Raw genomic sequence first — 20802 nt, 5'->3', positions numbered from 1 at the left:
ATAACTTCAGCTGTACACCTCAGATGTATTAAGTCATCATTTGACAAATCAGGATATAAAAAATATCAAAATTCCAATCTTAATTTAACAAATATACATTAATGTTTGCTCTATTAAATAATTATTTAGTTAGTCACTATATGTTGTATATCTACTTTATCCTTACTGGAAATAGTAATGCTCAAGCTACTATGCACAATAGAGTATTGCAGAATACTTTGAATGGTTCATACAATGTAGTTTAACTCTAAATGGTTTATTGGCAAAGTGTCTGGAAAAAAAAACTGCCTCTGCTTGTTGTGTCATCTCAACAACATGTCCAATGTGCATCTCACAGTCTACAGGTTTAGACCTGTTTTTTCATCAGGCACTGCTGTGTTCCATTTGAATAAGAGGATAAAAGTCATGCTGAGTATGCCCAGTCTAGGAAATGATGCAGTTCTTCCCTTTGTGACCCCGTTTTTTTGCTTTGGTCTGCGAGCCATAGAGTGGGGATGATAACGCAGTCACACGGGTTGGATAGTCATCAGTACAGTAATGAAAGCTTTGTGACCTGGGCTTGGGGATGGGTTGACCCAGGAAGTAGCCCTCTTCTTCTGACTCTGAGGATGAGGAGGAGCATGTTGAGCACCAGTCATCGTCATCATACATGTCCTGGTAACGGTCTACCCAGACTAAATTCCTCAGGGCATAGTCTGATGAGGTCTGATGGTACCGGTGCTGCCTTTGTTCTGGTTGATTCTGGAAGATTGCCTTGGAATCCATAAGACCTGTGTTTGTGGCTTGAGCCTCGTAGTGCACATGAGCTCTCTCTATTGGTGGCAGGTGAAGGGCATTTTCTGATCGGGATTTTCGGCCCCGTCTGCTCTTGTGATGGTGATGCCGGTGATGACTGAAACGTCTTGGTGGTTCTTCTAGATGACAGGTCCGTCGACGAGTCCTCTCACTCATTGGTGGCTGCTGTAAACCTCCATAGGTCCCGTTGTCCACAACATCATCTGAGAACTTCACCTGTTGCGGACGTGACTGAGACTTTGTCCTCCTCAGCACTGGTAAATGTAGAGAAGAGGGAGGCTCCTCTAGTAAAGCCACTGGAACAACCTCCTCCTCTTCCTCTTCTTCCCCTAGAACCTCCTCATTGTCCAGCTCAGAGTTCAGGCTCCTGAGGGAGTTGGCACTCCTGTGGAGCATGGAGGAGTTCAAGGTGCCCATGTTGCTCAATTTATCACAATCTTCTGCCTCCCTCTCCTTGGTGGAATAAGTAATCTGCCTCTCCTTGTTGTCTTCATCCACTGAGGCTCCTTAAGAGAGAAGAAAAGAAAGCATATCTTAAAATTAATTTAAAAAATAAAGGCCAGATATGCTTGATGACATTTAACCCTAAGCTATTACTGAGGATTAAATCACCTTATTAAGTGTTTGTTTTGAGCTTAACAGTTTTCTGTTAGGAATCATGAATTATGATCCTCTGATAATCTTTAGGCTTCACATTAAATTGTGTCAGAAGCTGGTAGTCCTCTTGAAGATTGGACTAGAAGTGCCTCTGGCCTTTTCCACACAAATTCTATTTTAAGGATCTCAGTTGGGATTCAGTTTTCTGTGTAAGGTGTTTCTGAGGAGTTAAGCACAGAAGTTCTACATAGTGAGCCTCTACAGCAGGGGAGTTGCTTATCACCAAGTACACTGAGTGTTTTTTGATTGGGAAACTGAAGCTTCGAGAAGTTCAGAAAATATTTTCTTACCAGTGATATTGGAGAGGGCTAGTGAGTCCATGGAATTACCCACACTCTGCTCTGCTTTCCTCAGCTCATCTGTAATGCATTCCAGGGAGTCATCATACCACTCTCTTCGCTCAGACCAGAACCCCGTTGTGCCTCCTTGGTCCAGGTCCAGCTCCTGGATCTTCCGAGCACTCGCTGGGCCTGGATGACTGCCATATGCTGAGTCTCCAAGCCCATCCTGAGACTGGCTCCAGTACATGTCTGCCTGGTGCTTCTTGCCCACTAGATCAAAGGTTTGGTTGTGGCCGCTGGTCTTCAGCTCCGGCTTCATCCTGGCCTTTGAGTCTGACAGTGCCCATGGTTCCACTGAACTTGTGTCTGTTTCTTGCTGGAGTGCTCCATGATTACCAAACTTCAGAAGTAACTGGGTCATGTAGTCGTCATGGTCTGCCCACTCCTCATGGTCATCTGGGACTTCCTGCTCCTCACGGTCCCTCCAGAAGCTGTCCGCTGCAAAGCTGAGGCTCTGTAACTGGTGGCACATGGTGTCTGTGCCACCTCCACAAAAGCTTGGGGTTCCATAGTCACCTGCTGCAGAATAGAGTTGGGTCTCCTTGCATTGCTCTGCTGACCGGCTACTCTTGCCCACCCTAACACTGCGACGTGACTCCCGTGACCTCGCAGACTGAAAAGCTGAATCAGATGAGTCTGATGCGTGGGTGTCTTCACCGAGGCTGCAGGACTTAGAACAGTATATCTGACCATCTTTTGGCAAGAACGGGCAGCCCAGCAAAGAGATCTTGCACTGGGCACAACAGAAACATTTGTCAGTTGCGTGCCAGTGCACCCCTTCATATGTCATCTGGGCATGATCGACTCCTACGTGAGAGAAAGGAGCAAAGTGAGGAGGGTCAGAAATAAGGAACTTGCTGTGCATCCCATTGGTGTGATGAAAAAATAATCATGCATAGGTGATCATGCAATTACCTACCAATGTTCTCGCCACATGCTTCACAGTATTCAGCATAAAGAGACTCAAAGCAGCAACAGCAGAATGGATGACCATCTTTCATGATGTATCTCTGTCCACCTAACACTGTCTCGCACTCAAAGCAAGAGAAGTGCTTCATATGCCAGTGACGACCCTCAGCCTCTGTGCATTCATCATCAAAAATGATCTGTGGAAATACCCACAAATGAGGACATATAATTTGTCAACTACTCACTGATCATTTACGTCTTTTTATTATGATTATGTAGGGGTTCACGTTTTGGCTTCTGATCTAAAAAAAATGATTTGTCTGAAAAATCTGAACTTACCTCATCACAAGCTGAGCAGCGTGGCTTCAGAAGCTCTGCGTGGTGTCTTCCACAGTAGATTTTGCCATCGTGATAGAAGTATATGAGGTCCACCAGAAGCTCTTGGCAAGTTGAGCAGGTGAAGCATGCTGGATGCCAGCAAGGCCCAGGCCCTGCCCTTGAAGCAAATATGGCCATCTCTCCTCCACTGATGTTCTGTTTACACTACAATCCAAAGCAAAACTTCATGAAAATTGGATTTTGAGGGGTTTTAAAACATTTGTGACTGCTTGCAGCCAGTCTGTAATGCCCGAAGAGAAATATGTACAATTTCAGTCTAAGTGTTTGTATCATCTAATTCCACATAACTGCTTCATCCGCCGGGATCAAATAATTTCAAACACTCCAACAGAGCATGGCCAAATACAAAGTCATGAGTCTTTTTTTAACCATTGAAGCTACAGTATACATTTCACAGCTGCCTGCAATTATTTCACTCTGGCCATTGGCCTTGGAAACAGGGGTGTTGAGTGTCCAGCAAATTTCAGGCAGTGGAAACCGGAGACTAAAGAACTGTGCTGATCTAGCCTATCTTGCACAGCAACTCATGGTGACAAGCAACATCTGTGGATCTAGGGACTGTAGTCTAGTCTCTGGGTTTTCTCGCTGGTTTAAGTGAATTTACCACATGGTTAATAGGAGCAAAATCTATTCTTAGACTGGATATACTGTTTGTATCCATCAAGAGGAGAGGGTTGACAGACTTTGAGGAAATACTTCAGAAATGAATGTACAGCTCTCCCCTTGAGTTGATGGTATGTGTTTTGACTTTACTTAACGCCAATCTGAAGGCCATGTGCATTCCATTTCAACACAAGTTGCTTCATTTATCCATGGTAAACACAATGGTCACATAGTCTTTGAAGTAACTGAGCATGAACAGGAAGTTTGCCTAAATGGCGTTAAATCGTGCAAATTCCTTTTCATGAAATTATTTCCACACTTGGGTTTATCACAAGTAGCTAATGTTCACACATTCTATCTCACAATGAAGAGGATTCGATCCCTAATTAAATCACTAATTAAATTCTCAAATTACTTGGAAAACTAATTAAAACAAAATGGACTATGTGAACTATGTCCAAAACAGCCACCACACAAACAAGGCACTCCTATGCATATTCACTGTAAGTTTAACAGTGGTTCACTGACTATCTGGAGGAGAGCTGGCTGAAAAGCATCAACGAATCATGTTATTGAGACATGAAATTTTAAAATAACTATGGTTGATTCTAATTAAAAATACAAAAAAAATATAATTATAATCTTTATTTTCATCTGCCAGCACAGAACTGTGGAATTGCAATAGAAGTGATTACCATCCTTCACAGGACAGCGACTAAAATGTATAGACCTAAAGTCACCACGATGTAAACAGATCTGTGAAATATGTTTGTGTCCTTTATGTATGGTCCCTCACTCACAAATCCACTGACTGTGTTTGACCAGAGAGGCATCTGATCAGAGTAAGGTGTATTTTTGTATGTACATACATGCTCACAGATGGTGTGGTGAAGTGCCCTGGGGAGTACTTTTGGAGTGCCTCTGCCCAATGCTTCTTTCTTTCTCTGAGTGCTAAACATATGAAGCTCTCTTTTCTCCTCCTCACTGAGAGACTGGCAGTACCGGACCTGAGAACACAGTGAAGGAGAGAGACAAAGACAAATTAGACTAATTAGATCAGGAACTGATGAGAGACAACTTCACATTAAAATTCGCTTAAACCTTATGACCTTTCTTTAAATGAGACTTTTTGATGCAAGTTCATCCTTTTACTACTGCGGTTCTCAATATACAAAAGCAAAGCAATGTGTTCATGGAAAAACCAATGAAAAAGACACGATAGAAATGGAAACAGTACAACAATTAGCTATGTTTGTCACTCTTGTAACAGCAAGCAAGAACAGAGCACATAAAAAGCCTTGGAGTGGAGCTTCAAGTCACGAACAGTTAGTCGGTCAGTAAGTGAGTAAGTAAGTCAGACCAAAGTTATGCCAGGAATCTCTCACATTGTGAAGCTCTGTGTCTGACAGCAAACACCATAAAAATCACAGAGTAAAACATTTATTATGTCCTTGTACCCACGTCAGCATCACCACCCTCTCTCCTGAAGCCAACCCCTATCCCACAAGCACAGTCAAGAAAAATGGTGACAAGGCCTGACCGACAAGACAGGTTGGCTTGGATTGTGATATACAAAGGCAGAGGACTACCAGACTGATTTCTTTTAGAGCTTTTCTGAGAGTAAAGGTACAGAACTTCCGTACAGAAGACCCTGACAGCAAGTCCATTAGTTTCACTTGATTTGCTTCAATCTGTGTTTTATACTAAAAGATAAAACAACTCAGGGAGATGTGGTATGATTTTCAACCTTTTTTTTCATTTATAAGCTATTTGTAAATTTTGTTAATTTTATGAATGATAGGGTAAATGTCTATTTATGAAATGGCTGAAGAACTACAAGAAGTCATATCAATTGTAATTTTGATCGAGACGATTAAAACTCAAGTATTATTGCATGCATCATATCTCGACAAGACTTCATCACAGAACAGCAGTGGAGTCCCTTCCATTCACTCCCATCTAGGGAAATGACACGTACCTCATTGTCTTGAGGTGGCAGTTGATACAAGAGCTGTCGGATCCTATGTTTCTCTCCTGGACTGTTGACATACGGCACCTTGTCCTCTGGCAGACAAGAGAAGTAGAGCTGGACCTGAGGGTAGTTCAAAAAAGAAATGGAGAGAGGATTTCAGTTAGCTTAAGACTGAAAGAAGACACCAAAGCCTATTACCCTTACAATATTCCGCTTATCATATAGTTTTCCAAAACTTGTCTCACAAACAAGAACACCATGGATGTATCACTGAGCAGTATAATAGTATTTGTAAACAGCAAAAATTGACAAAAATGGCTTGGAGGGATCATTCTGGGCAGTGAACAAAATTATGAATGCTTTGTGGAATGTCCCATGTGAAGCCTAGGCAGAATTATGCAACTGAATTCAGACTGCGGACTCTTTCAGCTGTAAATATTCAGCGTGTGTGTGTGTGTGTGTGTGTGTGTGTGTGTGTGTGTGTGTGTGTGTGTGTGTGTGTGTACATGCACATGTGGTGAGTGGTGTGTGTGTGTGTGTGTGTGTGTGTGTGTGCGTGCGCACGTACGTGTGTGTCTGTGTGTGTGTGTGTGTGTGTGTGTGTGTGTGTGTGTGTGTAAAAAGAGAGAGAGTGTTGTGTTTTGTGTTAATTTCAAAAACTGTGTTTCAGATTCAACCTTGAAAACAACTCATATTTACACATTTGCACTCCTGGTCCCTAACGTTTCCTTTCCCCTTTGCATACACATAGTTCATCTCGTTCTTCAAAAATTAGTGTGTAATTCAATCAAGGGAAACATTTCAATCATGCTCGCCAAACACACGTTCTTCACTTTGAGAAACGAGAAGGGGGAGCATTAGAAAAACAGGTAAGTTCGGCTTAGGGGGCCTCTGACTCTGGGCCTTCCCTGGCGTTGGGCCCTCATTGCTTCCATGTGTGCTGATGTTTTAAAGGGAGATGGGGCTAAGAGGGAGGCCCACCCTACCTCCCTGCTTTGGGAAAGTGCCACATAGCCTCCAGAAACAGGCCAAGTCTGTTTGCAAGCTACATTCAGCAGTGAAGAAAGGAGCTAGTCTTAATGGTCCTGTCGTTAGGAGCAGCACCTGAACCACGCAAGTCCGAGCCTGATTCTCCCTCAAATAAAAATCTCCTGAGTTCATGAGAAAATAATTTGAACCACAGTAATGTTTATTAGTCTTACTGCGCTGTGCAACCAAAACTATCATCACACATGAGTCAAATGAATACATCATTGAAAAGGACTATGAGCTCTGTATTATTATCTCAGAAGAAACAACCGACAAACAGTTATTTTCACTGTTGATACAACAATGACTCTGACAGAAATTTCCTAAAGATCACACACACCAAGAGATGGTAGAGTTTACATCATTGCCAAAGTATTAGGCACAAGACAGACATTGAAGCCAGGGTATGGCAGGAGTTTGTCTGAGTATTTGTCACGGATGGTTGCACTCAGTGTCAGAGCTTTGGAACCAAATGCTCATGAAGGCTTTCTGCACCACTGCTTAGGATGTTACAGAGGGATATCACACCAGACAACAGGCATCATAATGGGGCTTTGGTTCGTTCCTGCCTTTCTTACTGTCTGACACTGAGCGACTACGACCAATATAAAATGGAGGATGAAAAAGAAGAACAGAAGAGTCAGATTTATGTTTTAATTGCATTAAATAATGCCATGAAGCATTAGTAAGAGCTCATTGAGGTCTATGTTTAATCATTTAATTGTTCTGTGTGTTTGGTTTCCTAATGTGAGTGTCTCAGACAGGAGAGTTTGCAGCACTACTTTCATTAGAGAAACAACACAAAACCATTGAAAGCATCTTTGTAGGTTCACTGTATAGTTCTTTGCTTGACCAGATTTGCAAGATCACACTAAAGACCTTTAGCTCAGACCAGATCAACAAGAATCTTTACACTCATAGCACAACCAGTCATGAACTGCCTCTCTCCTCAGACCTCCACCCAAAAAATTATATCCTGTCCTTCTAAAGCATCCCTCTCTGCCCTCAAAGACATCAATATTCTGTCACTTGGAGCGTGTAACTTTCAGCTGCTTGCCATCAGTGATGGCTAGGACAGCAGGAAATGTGTAACTAAAATTCCTTTACCTCTCGAAAGGAGAGTGGTATGCAAATCCATTAAAAATCTTCCCTCTGTAGAAACTTCCACAGCTGCGGGCCTTGGCCTCATTCGACAGATGCTTGCTTTACTGCATGGGCCTTTTTTTTTTAAGGATTTTGTAACTACTTAAATTATACATAAAACTACAGATTAACTCAGGATGGGTTCCCAGAGCAACAGTAGTCGCCAAACCTTGTATGAATATGTTGAGATGCATAGCACTGATAGCTCTATAGTTTTCAATTCTTAAATTACATACCACTCTCAGTTCCATCTACAATGCAGCAATGTGTTACAAAGTTTGGGATCAATCAGTTACGTCAGTTCAAGGAATAAACCATTATCGTATCAAGCAATGGAAACATACCAAGCAAAATAGGTGGATGGTTTCAGAATTGTGCTCACCTGTTCAGCCCTGAGGCCTGGGGGCACCCACGTATACTCCTCCAAAGCACAACCTGAGTCATCGTCTGAAGTGGAACTCCGCTGGAAACCCAGACCCAGCTTGGCCCGTCTCTGCTCCATGTCCAGTGGTCGAGTGCTTGAGCGGAATATTGGGGCACTCTCTAGATTCATCAGATGAGGGTGCAGCTGAAAAACACAGTAAGAATTATGTCAGTATCATATATTATCAATGTGTTGTGCCCCCCCCCTAAGAAAAAGGACACTGTAGCATTTTGTCTTTCAATATCAACCAATATGCCTGGAAAATGGAGATTTGGGGGAAAAATCAAACTGATGTTATATGTGCTGACATCAAAGGTAAAATGCCACATACACTTAGAAATTTACCTGACAAGAATTATCTGACAAAAATTTTCAATTATTCCTGTTTTGTTTACTACTCTAGAATCCCTTGCAAAGTAATTTTTCAATAAATCAACCAGTAAAAGCATCTCAGACAGTTTTCAAAGGTAAGGCATTGTCCATGCACTTTGTCAGCTACTGAAACTGTTTCTGATTTGTGGACAGTGATGTTGCATTGGAATTGTAGTCCGCATGTATGCAGACAGATTAGTGTGTGGCTATGCTTTGTGGTTTTGTGGATTAACCAGCAAATCAGAATAAAAATCTCAATATATGTGTGAGTCTCTTAGACTATGCCTTCTGTTAAGAGTCAGTGCATAAATCTGGAGAGATTAAGTTCTTGTGTTTTCTCTCAAATCCTCCTCTTATCTTGTATTCATGCACTTCAGAGAAGCTCTTAGCAAGGTGCTGAAAAAGGCACTACTGTTTTGCTCAAGCCCTTTGACTTGCAAATGGACCCAGAATAGCTGGAGAATGCTCTTGTTTAGGTTGAAGTTTCACAAGTCCCTCTGAATTAGCCTTGAATCACAACAAATCTATGTACCCATTATCCACAGAACATAGCTCATACCAGCATTACTCTAATGAAACAGAGAACTTAGATTCCTGCACTATATTTTATGACAATTTTTGCATCCTTTTTGTCTAGCAAAAGACAGAAGTCCTTTAGTCCAGATACATCATTTGAAACATTTAGACCTTTCCTGGGAAAAATACTCAGATCCATGACTTGCTTGTTGTCCTAATGACCTCTCTTGACCTGAGTCAAATGGAAATGCTAATTTTGCCGCAAAGCACCAACATCCTCACTGCCTCGCACTGTCCTCTTAATAGGACAACTACCACAATTTGAATTTCAATTATTACACAGAGGTCTACAGATTTGTCAATTTGTTCTCAGTCCAAAGGCACAACAAAATATCAACCTTTAATACAAGCTTGTTGTGAACTTCCTAAGGGTCACAAGGGTTTTCCTCAGTGGTTTCAGATGTTAAAAAGATTGTCTACCTCGTCGCATACCAAAAATGTAGGATATGGCCTTCATAGTGCCTTGGCAGGGCAAACAACTTAGCATAGGTGCTAACTGTTGGTATCCAGTATTGTTATCTGAGGAGCATCTGAGTATTTCTCGCAAATTGTTGAAAGACACTGTTTTTCAGCAATTCTGCTCTACTTGTATAATGATACTGCACAGCATCAGTGGACCATAACAAAGGTCCTTCAGTTACCAAGCATTCTAGATAAAGGATATTGGAGCACAGTACTTTAACCAGTGATTTGGTTTCAGAAACTCTCCATGTATTGATATCTGCAAATAACATTAAAAACGCTCAATGATGCCTGAGAAAATATCCATGTGAAGCACTATCAATAAGCTGAGTTCTTCATCACGCAATAATATGAAGTGTACCTGCATCAAACATTATTTATCTGATGAGCCCAGATGTGCTGAAAAGGGTTATTGTCTGAGAATGTCCTGTCCCCCCCCCCCCCCCATGTAGTCTCTCTGAAAGACCTGGGACACGGCCACTGTAGATTCCACAGCCAAGACACACACTCACATTACACCCTGTCAGTGTTGAGCAGCCACACAATGTGTGGCTTTGTCAGAAAAAAAACTCATATACCATTTATCAATTTCTTAAAGTGGGAAATGGAGGAAAAGAAAGACTTCAATATGCACCACATATATATATATATATATATATATATATATATATATATATATATATATATATATATTACTAGTGTACTTACTGTGGGTGATCTCTACCCATGTCGTGTCAAAGTGACACTGATGTCAAGTCTTCAAACTACACCTTGGCAGACTGCTAAATTCATCTTGGCTGTTTACCCTTTATCAACACTCTTCACTCACTCAGGCAAGTATCTTTAAGCACATAATCAAAGCCAACTGGTTTCAAATAATACTGGATACTGCATAACAGCATGAACTAGACAAGTCAGATAATGGAACCTAAATATGATTTTTAAAAAACACAAAACCAAGTTTTATTCTTAATCATATAACTGTCGCTTTGTTGCAAGAGAATTTCGAGGAGCATTGCTGGCATGAAATAATCCACTCTGTACGAATACGTATCACATAATTACTCACTGAAAATTTGCCGTTCTGAACAGTTAAGCAGCTTAAAAAGTCACAGAACTAACCCCTCAGTTTATTTTTATGTACAACAGATATGTCCAACAAGGAATGCAGTTCCTGTCTTATGTCTTCATACCTCTTGTTTGCACGATGCAGAGTTCAGTCTTTAGGAGAAAGGTCTTACCTCCATATAAAGTATTTCTCAGAAAGATTCTCCAGCTCTTAGTCCCTGTGACAGAGTCACTGCCTGGAACTCAGAGCATGTGTTGTCCTGTACTTTAGGCAGTATTAGATCTTAGTCTTAATCCCATAGGTGAAAGTTTGCTCCTCTGAGTCTAGAAATACTATCCTAATTACACCACTAAAACTGTGGTTTAAACATAACATGCAGTGGAGAGAAAGCAGTTGACTCTGTGAATGTGCAAGAGAGTATCTGCCTCTCCCTCAAAGTCAGATCCCTGGGCCTGGCCCCTCCTTCCCCGGCCCTCCCGCTGCACTTCAAACACACACTTCAGACTCAAAGGCCTCTCCCCCATTACGTGGACACACAGATGCACGCGCACAGATATGATTCCACTTGAGCTGTCCCCATCCCGAGGAAAGAGAGAGGGAAAGACTCCGCACCTTCACAGATAGCCAACCACATAAGCCTCTCTGTTTCCAAACATCTGTCATCACAGAAATCCTGTGATCCAAACCTGAAGACCTCGTTGCCAGTGTATCATGTAATAGGATATCAAACCACATAAACTGTCATTGTTTGCCTGTCGCTCTTGAAATTCCTGGTAATCTGTCCTACAAGAGGACAAAAAGGCACGCCGTACCATGATAGATTTTCTTCATTAAAATATATTAATTTTGTTCTGATGAAAGGACTGATTTGTCCATTTTTTTCTCTGTTAAACTTGTTTTTTAAGTGTATGTTTTACATCGCATTTTTTCTCTATATATCAGTGAAATACTTGAACTGACTTGTTTCTTGTGAGTGAATAGGGAGACCTCTATAGTGTGAATGCTAAACAGCCTCACTCCAGTTAGTGCTTCTGTATGCAAATAGAGAACCGTCAAAAAGAACCTCAGAGCTATTCTGTCACAATCACTTTGAAAAGCTGTATGTAATATTGAATTTTATGCTCCGCTCTAAAATTTCAGAATAGATCACCACCCCTTTCCTTTATTTTCATTTCACAAAAAATCTGGTTCAAAATCTAGTCTGAAAAACTAATGGATCAGACAAACTTTTTTAAATTTCCAACTTTATTCACTAAAGGACTTTCAGAAGCATCACAGGCCAAATGACAAATGCTCCCACATCATTGTGTTGTGCACAAAAGCCAGTCCTCCCAATTTATCACCATGGAGACCAGTGCAGAGTGATTTGTCATTTCCTAAATTAACAAGTCCAAATGTCAAGTGGCAAACAGGTCTCTCACTCACTCAGCATAAAGAATGCACAACATTTCAAAAGAAACCTTTATAAATGATCAAAACCTTTTTTAAGACTTTTGCATAGCTAGGTAACCGTCACCAATATCCTGCTTGAATCAAATACATCTGGTGTGAAACTATATAAAGATGCACGCTGGGATAACCTATGAAAACTTCAGTGCCCATTTGTGCAAGTGAGCATTCACTCTTATGGGAGGAAAATAGATGCAAAACTACTGGACCTGCACCAGACAGAATCCATTTTAAAAGGACGTAGATTTTTACATAACTCATAATTCTAGGTAGAGAGCACCTCCTCTGATTTAATCACAAATGCTTACAACCATTCATACTGAGTTAGGTATGCTAACCAGAGTGGCTGAGATACTTAGACAATGATTTACATTTCCTCTGGGGGGGGGGGGGGGGGTGTCTCACACCCTTCCTGCCCCCCTGAGTACTGGGTTCTGAAGTCTCACTGAGAGCAGCTGCCCATAGGTACTTCTGGGCCTAGGGGAAGAGGAAGCTACAAGAAGCTACACCTAGGATGCACTTCCTTGCTTTCCCATTGTAAAGCAGAGCAACACCCTCCCTTAGAAAGCTATTATAGGCCATAACACATATTTCACCTCACTGTCATACCACTTGACACGGGTTTTAACGAATGCTGTTCCATTTCATTCACATGTCAGCGCTATCTAACTAATGAGGCTTTTCTTCCTCTGTAACCTTTGACATCAGCATGCATGCAGATCTTCCTGCCCAACACTTGTAGTTTTGCCATTCAAATATTCTACAGTTCATGCATGAATGAAAACAGGCTAAATAAAGTGGTAAACATTTACTGATGAAGTGGTTTCTAAAAGAATTGATTCCATACTTAATGAGAACATTTCTCAAACAGAACAAAATGTTTCAATGAGAAGATATTCAAAACATGATGATCAGTGTCCCGGTCTAGCAATGCCTTCACTTCAGATGGCCATTTCCTTTCAGGGTTGCCTAACAGGTACTGCTGTTTATGTGGTCTTTGTTTGTGTGTCTGTCTGTCTGTGTCTCTGTGTTTGTGTGTATTTGAATTATCATGACAATTAAACCACTGAGTAGTTCCCCTGATGCAAAACCATTGTCACACCATTTACATGATCTTACTGCCCTGTGATCTGGACTTTACCACATTTTTATGTAAATACCTCAGGAAGTAAGCAGTCAAAGGTTGACCAAAAGTTTACAAATAGAAGAAATTTCTCAGTCCTTCTGACAAATTTTCCTTAAAATGAGATATAGCTTTATTTAAATATGAAACATAATCTTGATACATTACATCACCAGTTCCCATAAATAAATCACACCTGAGACACCCCAGCAGAGCCCCACTACCAAAATCATAGAAATATTAACCTCACATGTCCTAAGAAATATAGCTCCAAAAGTTAGTCCAAATTAGTCCAGGATGACTGTCATCTCAAGCTGCAATCAGTGACCACTCTACATCAATGCAATTCACATCGCCCCAATTCACATCCATTATATCCTATTCAAATTCAAGCTGTAAACCATAGCATGCTGAATTGGAATTGAATGTAAATTGACCATTCTCAAATGGAAGAGGATTCACTGACTATGAATTCTAACCTTTGATAACATGGCTGTCAGAGCCTTGTTAGGTTAATGAAGTAAGGGACTGGCTCGTTCTTCTCTCCAGTACTGTGTCAGAACTTAGAGCCCTCACAAAGTACAATAACCATCTTGGTGTGAGATATCAGGTCATAAAAAAGAAACTGTGTGCCAGGGCTTAATAGTATGCTACCAGGTGTTATCCAGGCACCTCAGTGACAATAGAAAGTTGTAAAAACCTAATAAAAAGCTCTGTCTTTCCCCTGTAATCACCCTCCTCTGAGCCTTGAGAGAGCGGAAGGGGGTCAAATTAGCTGGTAGCTTTAACACTTCACTGTTACGTGCCATAACACAGCCAAACATGTCCAGCCTTCTGTTATCCATTTAACCTTAGAATAACCCCAACCTTTATGGTACACACACAAGCAGGGCTACAAACCATGTCAGTCAGGCCCAGTCCTCACCATCCAACATTTGACACAAAATAACATGTCCACTTCACAGCTAAGAGTGCACAAAGGGATTTAAAATGATTTTATTACTATTTTTATTCAATAGAAAAGCTTTCTACATGGTTGATATGAACATGACAAAAGATGGCAAACCTGATGAAGTCTTGCACAGACTGGGGCTTTAATTCTGATTTTAAATCAAACCTGACCCTATCCCTGTAATGAACACAAGTATTTTTTTTAGAACCACAGTTGCATTTAGTGTTAGGAATATTTGGTTCTCAAGGTGCTGTGAGGTGTTGAGAAGCAGGATTCTGTAGGTTGGTATTGTGCTGACTTTCTCTTCCTCTGGCTTATGGACATTGTTGAGTTTGGTCTTTTATCCTTAGCGTCCCACCTAAGAGTACTTTTGAGTGTTAACATAAAGTCCATGGTTTCATTACTGACTCCCATGTCCAGGTCGCGAGGTCTGTAAGGCTTCATTAGATATTGTTAACTGATCCATTCTCTTTTAATGGACCTTAGAGGTCGCTCTGACCTCTTCTGTGAAAAATGAGCTACCTGCCAAGTTCTGGACTTTTTTTCATTAGTTCAGCAGCTGCCAGCCCTGCATAACTGTCCTTCTATATTCTTTAGACCTACCATGTAACATTCATGCATGTCCACATACAAAAGCATTACAGGTTAGCAGCTTACATTTGTTTTTTGGTGAGTGTGGTGAGTATGGTCTGTGTGAGGGGTGAAATCAGATTTAATCAGTGGGAGAGCATAGAAATTTGGGGTGACAAGAGTAAGTGCTCACTTTCAAGTACATTTCATACTCAGGCATTTATGAATTTTCCGAAACAGAAAATGAAAGCTTATATCTGTATGTTAAAAACCTTTGATGAGACAAAGTTCAATTTGACATGAGCTGTGTTTCTAACAGCATGAATCTGAGTTTAAAAAAAAAAAAAAATCTTTGGCGGTTTGCTTCTGAGGTTATGTCAGACCACTGGGGTTAAACCACACTAAACCCAGCAGTGGGATACTGCTAGGCCATGGAAAGAAGCTTGCCCAGATGTTTGCTAATTGTAATTCACTTATCCCTGCAGGAAAAAAACAGAAGTCCAAACAAACTGCAAATAAAAGGAGTATTCCCATAATGTGCTAAACATGGAACACTTAAAAAAAAAGAATCCGACAGATATCCAGAAAACTGCAGTAATAATGTTAAGAGTGTATGCAGCTTTGGTGGTGTATTTTGAGTCACTGGCTAATTAAATTCATGGCCTGTTTGTGTGGTCTATTAAACATTCATGTTTTTGACAGATAGCATCAATGTTCTACACTGCATGACTTCTATAGCCAAGGTCCAGCAATGCAGTCATTAATAACAGTAATTGCATCATTGAGCAAACCAGCTGTATACAAAAAAGCCCTCCAAAATGAAAACATCTGATGACATATCAGCTCAACATGTCACCACTTGCATCACCCTTATTTGGGGAATAATTAATCTCTCCTGTCCTCCTCTCCTGTTCCATAACTGCCTGCAGATAGCTATGAATACAAAGCCAATGATGACATCAGTCCTCCCAAGAACTGATGACCAATCAAAATGCTTTTAGATTCTTAGGTTTTGATTTATAACAGAGTATTACACAGCCTCAAAACGGTGATGGCATAATGACATTAAACTCAAGAGACATTGTTGATGTGACAAACCCCACATAGTCTACTCTCAATAAGAAACATTAGGCCATTTGATTCCTTCATTTCTTTTTTCTCTGTCAGAATTCACTAACACTTAAGACGGGCTTTTAATGAATCTAATCCTCATCTCACCTGTGACTGAAACTGTTACTTGTTCATTCCATCAATGAAAAAATTCTGAAAATATGTTATTAATGTTCTGTAGCTGGAGGGAAAGAGATAAATGTAAACAATATGTTTGGTCCAGGTCAATGAGGGATTGTAAGATAAAGAAATTCCCAGCACACACCCTTTGAAGATTAACAAACATAACTGAAAGGTAACCTTTTTGTTCCTGTCTAAATATTGCGGGAAGATTTCCCAGTTTGCAGGATAACATTAAGCCAAACGTTAGGAATGTCAAACAGGAATGCTCTTACCTGTTCTCCTATTGGGCAGTTTTGACTTTTGGCTTAATATTATCCAGCTGATTGAGAAATCCTGCTTTGTTGTATTCTCCCAGGTGTCATAGACCCTGAGGCAGATTCCAAGTGGTCTCTCAGCTGTGGGAAAGGTGCATACACACAAACACACACCCACACACACACACACACACGCACGCACACACACACGCAAACACACACACATACACATACACACACACACACACACACACACACACACACAGTTACACAAAAACAGGCCCTTGCATGAAGGATTTCACACCCAAATGATCTGAGATAATGAGTGTTGCTCTGATGTAATTTTTTGAGAGAGCATGTTGACGGTCTGGTCCGGGGAGGTCATTAGCATAAACATAGATGTAACCTCATTACTGTGAGGACAAATGATACTTCAGTTTACATTAATTCCTTTACCAGAGAATGCCAACACATCATACAATTCCTGTTCGGATTCTGCTCTCTGGAAAGTCCCACGAATTCAAAAGCAAACCACAGAAACATTATGGGCATATTTTTCCACATCTCTCTCTCCTCATATGAATTTACTATTGATGTGATTGCATGTATGAACTGGTCAAGATCTGAGTAACAAACTGCAGTGGGTGGGGCAAAGATAAACAAGAATGCTATGAGAAAAGAACCTGCAATAAATTGTTATCAGAGAAAGTACTCAAACCAAATGCAAGCATTGTGAAGTAATTAGGAGAGGAGAGCCATTTTTATTTGAAACTGAAAAACAAAATGAAAGTGAGAGTAACGAAATTAAAGACTATACATGGTAAAGTGTCTCTGATATGTTTCATCCCATTACAGCTTTACTATTACAGAATGGAAGCCCAAGAACACAGGCCCAAGAGTTATCTGGACAAGGACAATCACTCAACTACTGCACATATGTGTGACCCAGTCCTGGACCCGGTTCAAACACAGCATCACGCCCTCACCACAAGGTCGGCGCTTATTATAATTCAGTTTGGAGAGGGATGAGAGGTGAGGATGGAGAGAGAGAGAGAGAGAGAGAGAGAGAGAAGTGTAAGCTCTATTGCTAAGGTCTCATGATTAAGTATTTTAGTCTGACCAGCAGATCACTGCTGACTTTTCTTTGGCTGGGCAATGTGACAGCATCCACATGAGAGCAATTAAGTGAGGCCAGAGCAAATCTGTTTTGTATACACACACATACACAAACACACACACATACACACACACACACACACACACACACACACACACCCCAGATGTCACGGTGTCTCTCCCCTTTCCCAAGCAACCTATGCATCTCAGCTCAAGACAAAACATCACTGCTAGTTTCAGTACTGATCTTAATGTTGAGAAGATTATGTTATAATCAAGTCATAATTAAGAGATAAGGCTCATTTGAGTGCTCTGATCATTTTACCTGATGTCATACTGTGGTTAGTTGAGCACTTTGTGAGGCGTTCTACAACTGCACTAGTGGCCATGTTTACCTCTGCCTTGCCTTTTAAGTCTAATAACTGGGGTTCGACTAGCCGTCTGTCTGACAGAGATAAATCTTTACCTTTAATCTTCCTCACATGTTGTTTATTGTAGGCAATTAACATGGAGCCAAATTGACTCACACTTACCCTTATTTATTTTTAGAAGTCCATCAGACAAGATCTTGATCTACATTATACTTTTGTTTTCTTTTTTTCCTTTCTGTACCAAGATTCAATTACATATTAATAGGATTCATTTTGCCTCATACTCTGCTTTAGTGTGAAATTAGAAAAGTGAAACTGATCTTTCAGACATGGTTTCGTGACCACTGACAAACATCATACCAAGGTTTAAATCATAACATTCTTAGTTGCAACCCTGGGGTGTCACTGGCAAGCCCTAGCACTAGATTGTCCAAGGATGGTCAACTGATCCAAAGAAAACTGAAGCAACACATAAAGATTATTCCAATTCATTTGCTCTCTTCCAATGTCTTCAGCCATCAAACATACCCTGACAGTGTTGGTTCGACTGGAATACAACACTTAGGTTGTCTGCTTTCCCATTGCTCCTAGTCTGTGAGGGGGATGAAAGTCTGCCAAATGTATTTTGAGGTTACAGAGTGATTTAGGGAGTGAGTGTCGTAGAGCACAAACATGGCTTTGTGTACACTCTCTGGCCTATGCTATTAAATCAACAAGAGGTACACATTTCTACACAAACTCCTGCACAGGACCCACATCCTGCAGCCTACTGAAACTATGATGGATGTGGACCATGTACAGACACACACAAACACACACATCTATGTCTCTGTTTATGTTATATGTTGGACATACACAGCAGAAGTCGCTCCAATCAAAACTTTAAAGTGTAAAAAACATGCAGACTTAATAAAAGCTGGTTTGTTGGATCATCAGTCAAATCTATAAAGCATGACCTCTTAGCTCTGCTTCCACCTTCAGTCTATCACCAGCACAAGCCATGAGATGACTGGGCAAAGCTTTGGCAAAGTGTTCTCTCGAACTGCAGACTACCACTAGTCAATACATAAAAGGTCTTGCAGAGCAGAATCCAACTTTCAAGAAACTGCAGTTTAGATTTTACTGGCATTGCCTGTTGGAAAACAAGATGTTCATTCAATATGGTGCCAACTCAAATGACATGAATGTGTCCCCAGATGCATAATATTCACCAGTGCATCCTCCGTTCTGAAGTCCATTCTCTACAGAGTCAACACATGAGGAAGAACTAAGTCATTTAACGCATTCCAATCACCTGAGATAGCATCTTACGTGTGGTCTTAATAGCTGACGTATTAACTGACTCTTGACATACCTTTCAGATCTATACTCTTAGTTAAGTTTGACAACCTGTTATTTATGTCATCTGTCTGAAAAGACACAGGTCACCTGACACCTCCCGGGGTCTGGTTAGCGAAGTTTGTCATTGAGTCACACAGGACACACGGCTGACTTGTTTCAGTTAGACTTTTAAACCGAGTTCGGCAGGACTACATGGCTGATTTTCCGAGAGCGAAAAGGAGACCACTCGTATGCTTGTTATTTGATTTACTGAATAAGAAAATTGAGTTCGTAGATATGAACCACTCACATGTTTTCAAATGAAAACAGCACTTACTCATAGATTAACAGTGATGAGGAGGTGGATGTCAGCTAGTGTAATACCAGATCTTCACTGGACATCATCAACCACTAGGTGACACTAACACCCTCACTACAGAACAAAACGCTCTTTGGTCATTCGCTAATGAAATAAAAGATATGTCATTAGACACACAGATCACGTGTGCTTTGATTCCACCTATAATTTCTGATCAAGCAATTATAGAACTCACAAAATAATGCAATTTTAAATGGCGCGCTTCTTGTCCTGGACAGACAGACAAACACACAAAAATAGCACTGTTTGAAATCATTGAATACTCTCGTTTCTTTTAGTAAAATTATTCGTCACACCCTCATTCAGATGGTGGCGCTTCAAATGACAGAACATATAAAAGAGGATGTTAAACGAAATGTAATTGGGAGATTCCGGAGCGGTGTGTCTCGACTGAGACGTGGATTGCCATGGATTACATGAAACAGACTGGCTGCAATCTGAGTGACAAGCAACAGCTGACTCAACACATCTGGAACCCTGGGGGGCTTCGCACCATACACATTAAACGGAAAGCTGCAACGTGCGTCTTTACGTAGGCTACATACGGTTAAGAGTGCGTGTTTCTTTCAAACCAAGCCCCAGTCTTCTCAGTAACTCTTCAGCGCTGCACAAATATCTATCGGCAAATGATGTTGGTGTTGCTTTCTGAAGTACCCACATTCCTGCATATGTACAAAACTGAATTTTGTTACTGAGTAGGACTCCTGTTCACACTAGAAAGTCAGATAAAACATTAGACAAGAAGACAGGCTATATTATAAACTCAAGTATGTCTAAAGATATGGTGTTTTGCATGCGTTTTTCCTCCCACGTTGCAGCATAACGCTCTCATCTGACATCTGTATGAAACGGGATACCAGATACATAGCTCTCTATATGAGAGAGGTCATTTTTTCTCTGCGCGATTTTCAAGTTGGACCAAATACTACCCGCTGAGGTTTAGCGTCAAAAATTGTTCAGAAGTTGTGAGCTGAGTTGGTAGTCAATATATTTTAATGTATTTATAACACATTAATGTAGAACTGTGCGAGAACATAAAATATTCACGCAGAAATTAACCCTTAACTTTAAAAAAAAACTTGCAGTACTAACTTTGCTATACAGTTAGAAGACATAGCCTACTCACATGAAGATTCGGAGTGAAGATCGGATTGTCCCAAACAGATATTCCTTCAGCTGCGGGATAAAATCGATAAACCTGTCATTTGCAGTAACGTCAAAAATACGCACAATTTTCCCCTTGTAATGTGGTTCAGTTTTCAGAATCCATGTAACGTAAACCAG

At 40.7% G+C, this 20802-nt stretch overlaps 1 protein-coding gene across 1 annotated transcript; it reads right to left on the bottom strand.

The window, feature by feature from the left end:
• Positions 1-295: 295 nt before the first annotated feature.
• prickle1b (prickle homolog 1b) lies at positions 296-16404 on the bottom strand. Its single transcript, XM_030774167.1, has 8 exons — positions 16351-16404; positions 8231-8416; positions 5683-5796; positions 4574-4711; positions 3042-3245; positions 2713-2899; positions 1743-2600; positions 296-1301 (listed from the first exon to the last, which is right to left on the bottom strand). Exons 2-8 carry the CDS (start codon positions 8399-8401, stop codon positions 424-426), a joined length of 2550 nt encoding a protein of 849 aa, XP_030630027.1. The 5' UTR covers positions 8402-8416; positions 16351-16404; the 3' UTR covers positions 296-423.
• Between the last annotated feature and the right edge of the window lie 4398 nt (positions 16405-20802).

This window comes from Chanos chanos, chromosome 1 (genome assembly GCF_902362185.1).
Source record: "Chanos chanos chromosome 1, fChaCha1.1, whole genome shotgun sequence".
Lineage (NCBI taxonomy): Eukaryota > Metazoa > Chordata > Actinopteri > Gonorynchiformes > Chanidae > Chanos > Chanos chanos.
Note: the sequence above shows the minus strand (reverse complement) of the source record. Positions and strands in the feature narration are given on the sequence as shown.

What these genes read in the sequence shown, in the direction of transcription:
- prickle1b (XM_030774167.1), bottom strand. Translation starts at nt 8,401, where the DNA reads ATGAATCTAGAGAGTGCCCCAATATTCCGCTCAAGCACTCGACCACTG. An exon ending in GCTGCTCAGCTTGTGATGAG is followed by an intron (nt 2,900 to 3,041) that starts GTAAGTTCAGAT and finishes GTATTTCCACAG; the next exon opens with ATCATTTTTGATGATGAATG. An exon ending in AGCCCTCTCCAATATCACTG is followed by an intron (nt 1,302 to 1,742) that starts GTAAGAAAATAT and finishes TTCTCTCTTAAG; the next exon opens with GAGCCTCAGTGGATGAAGAC.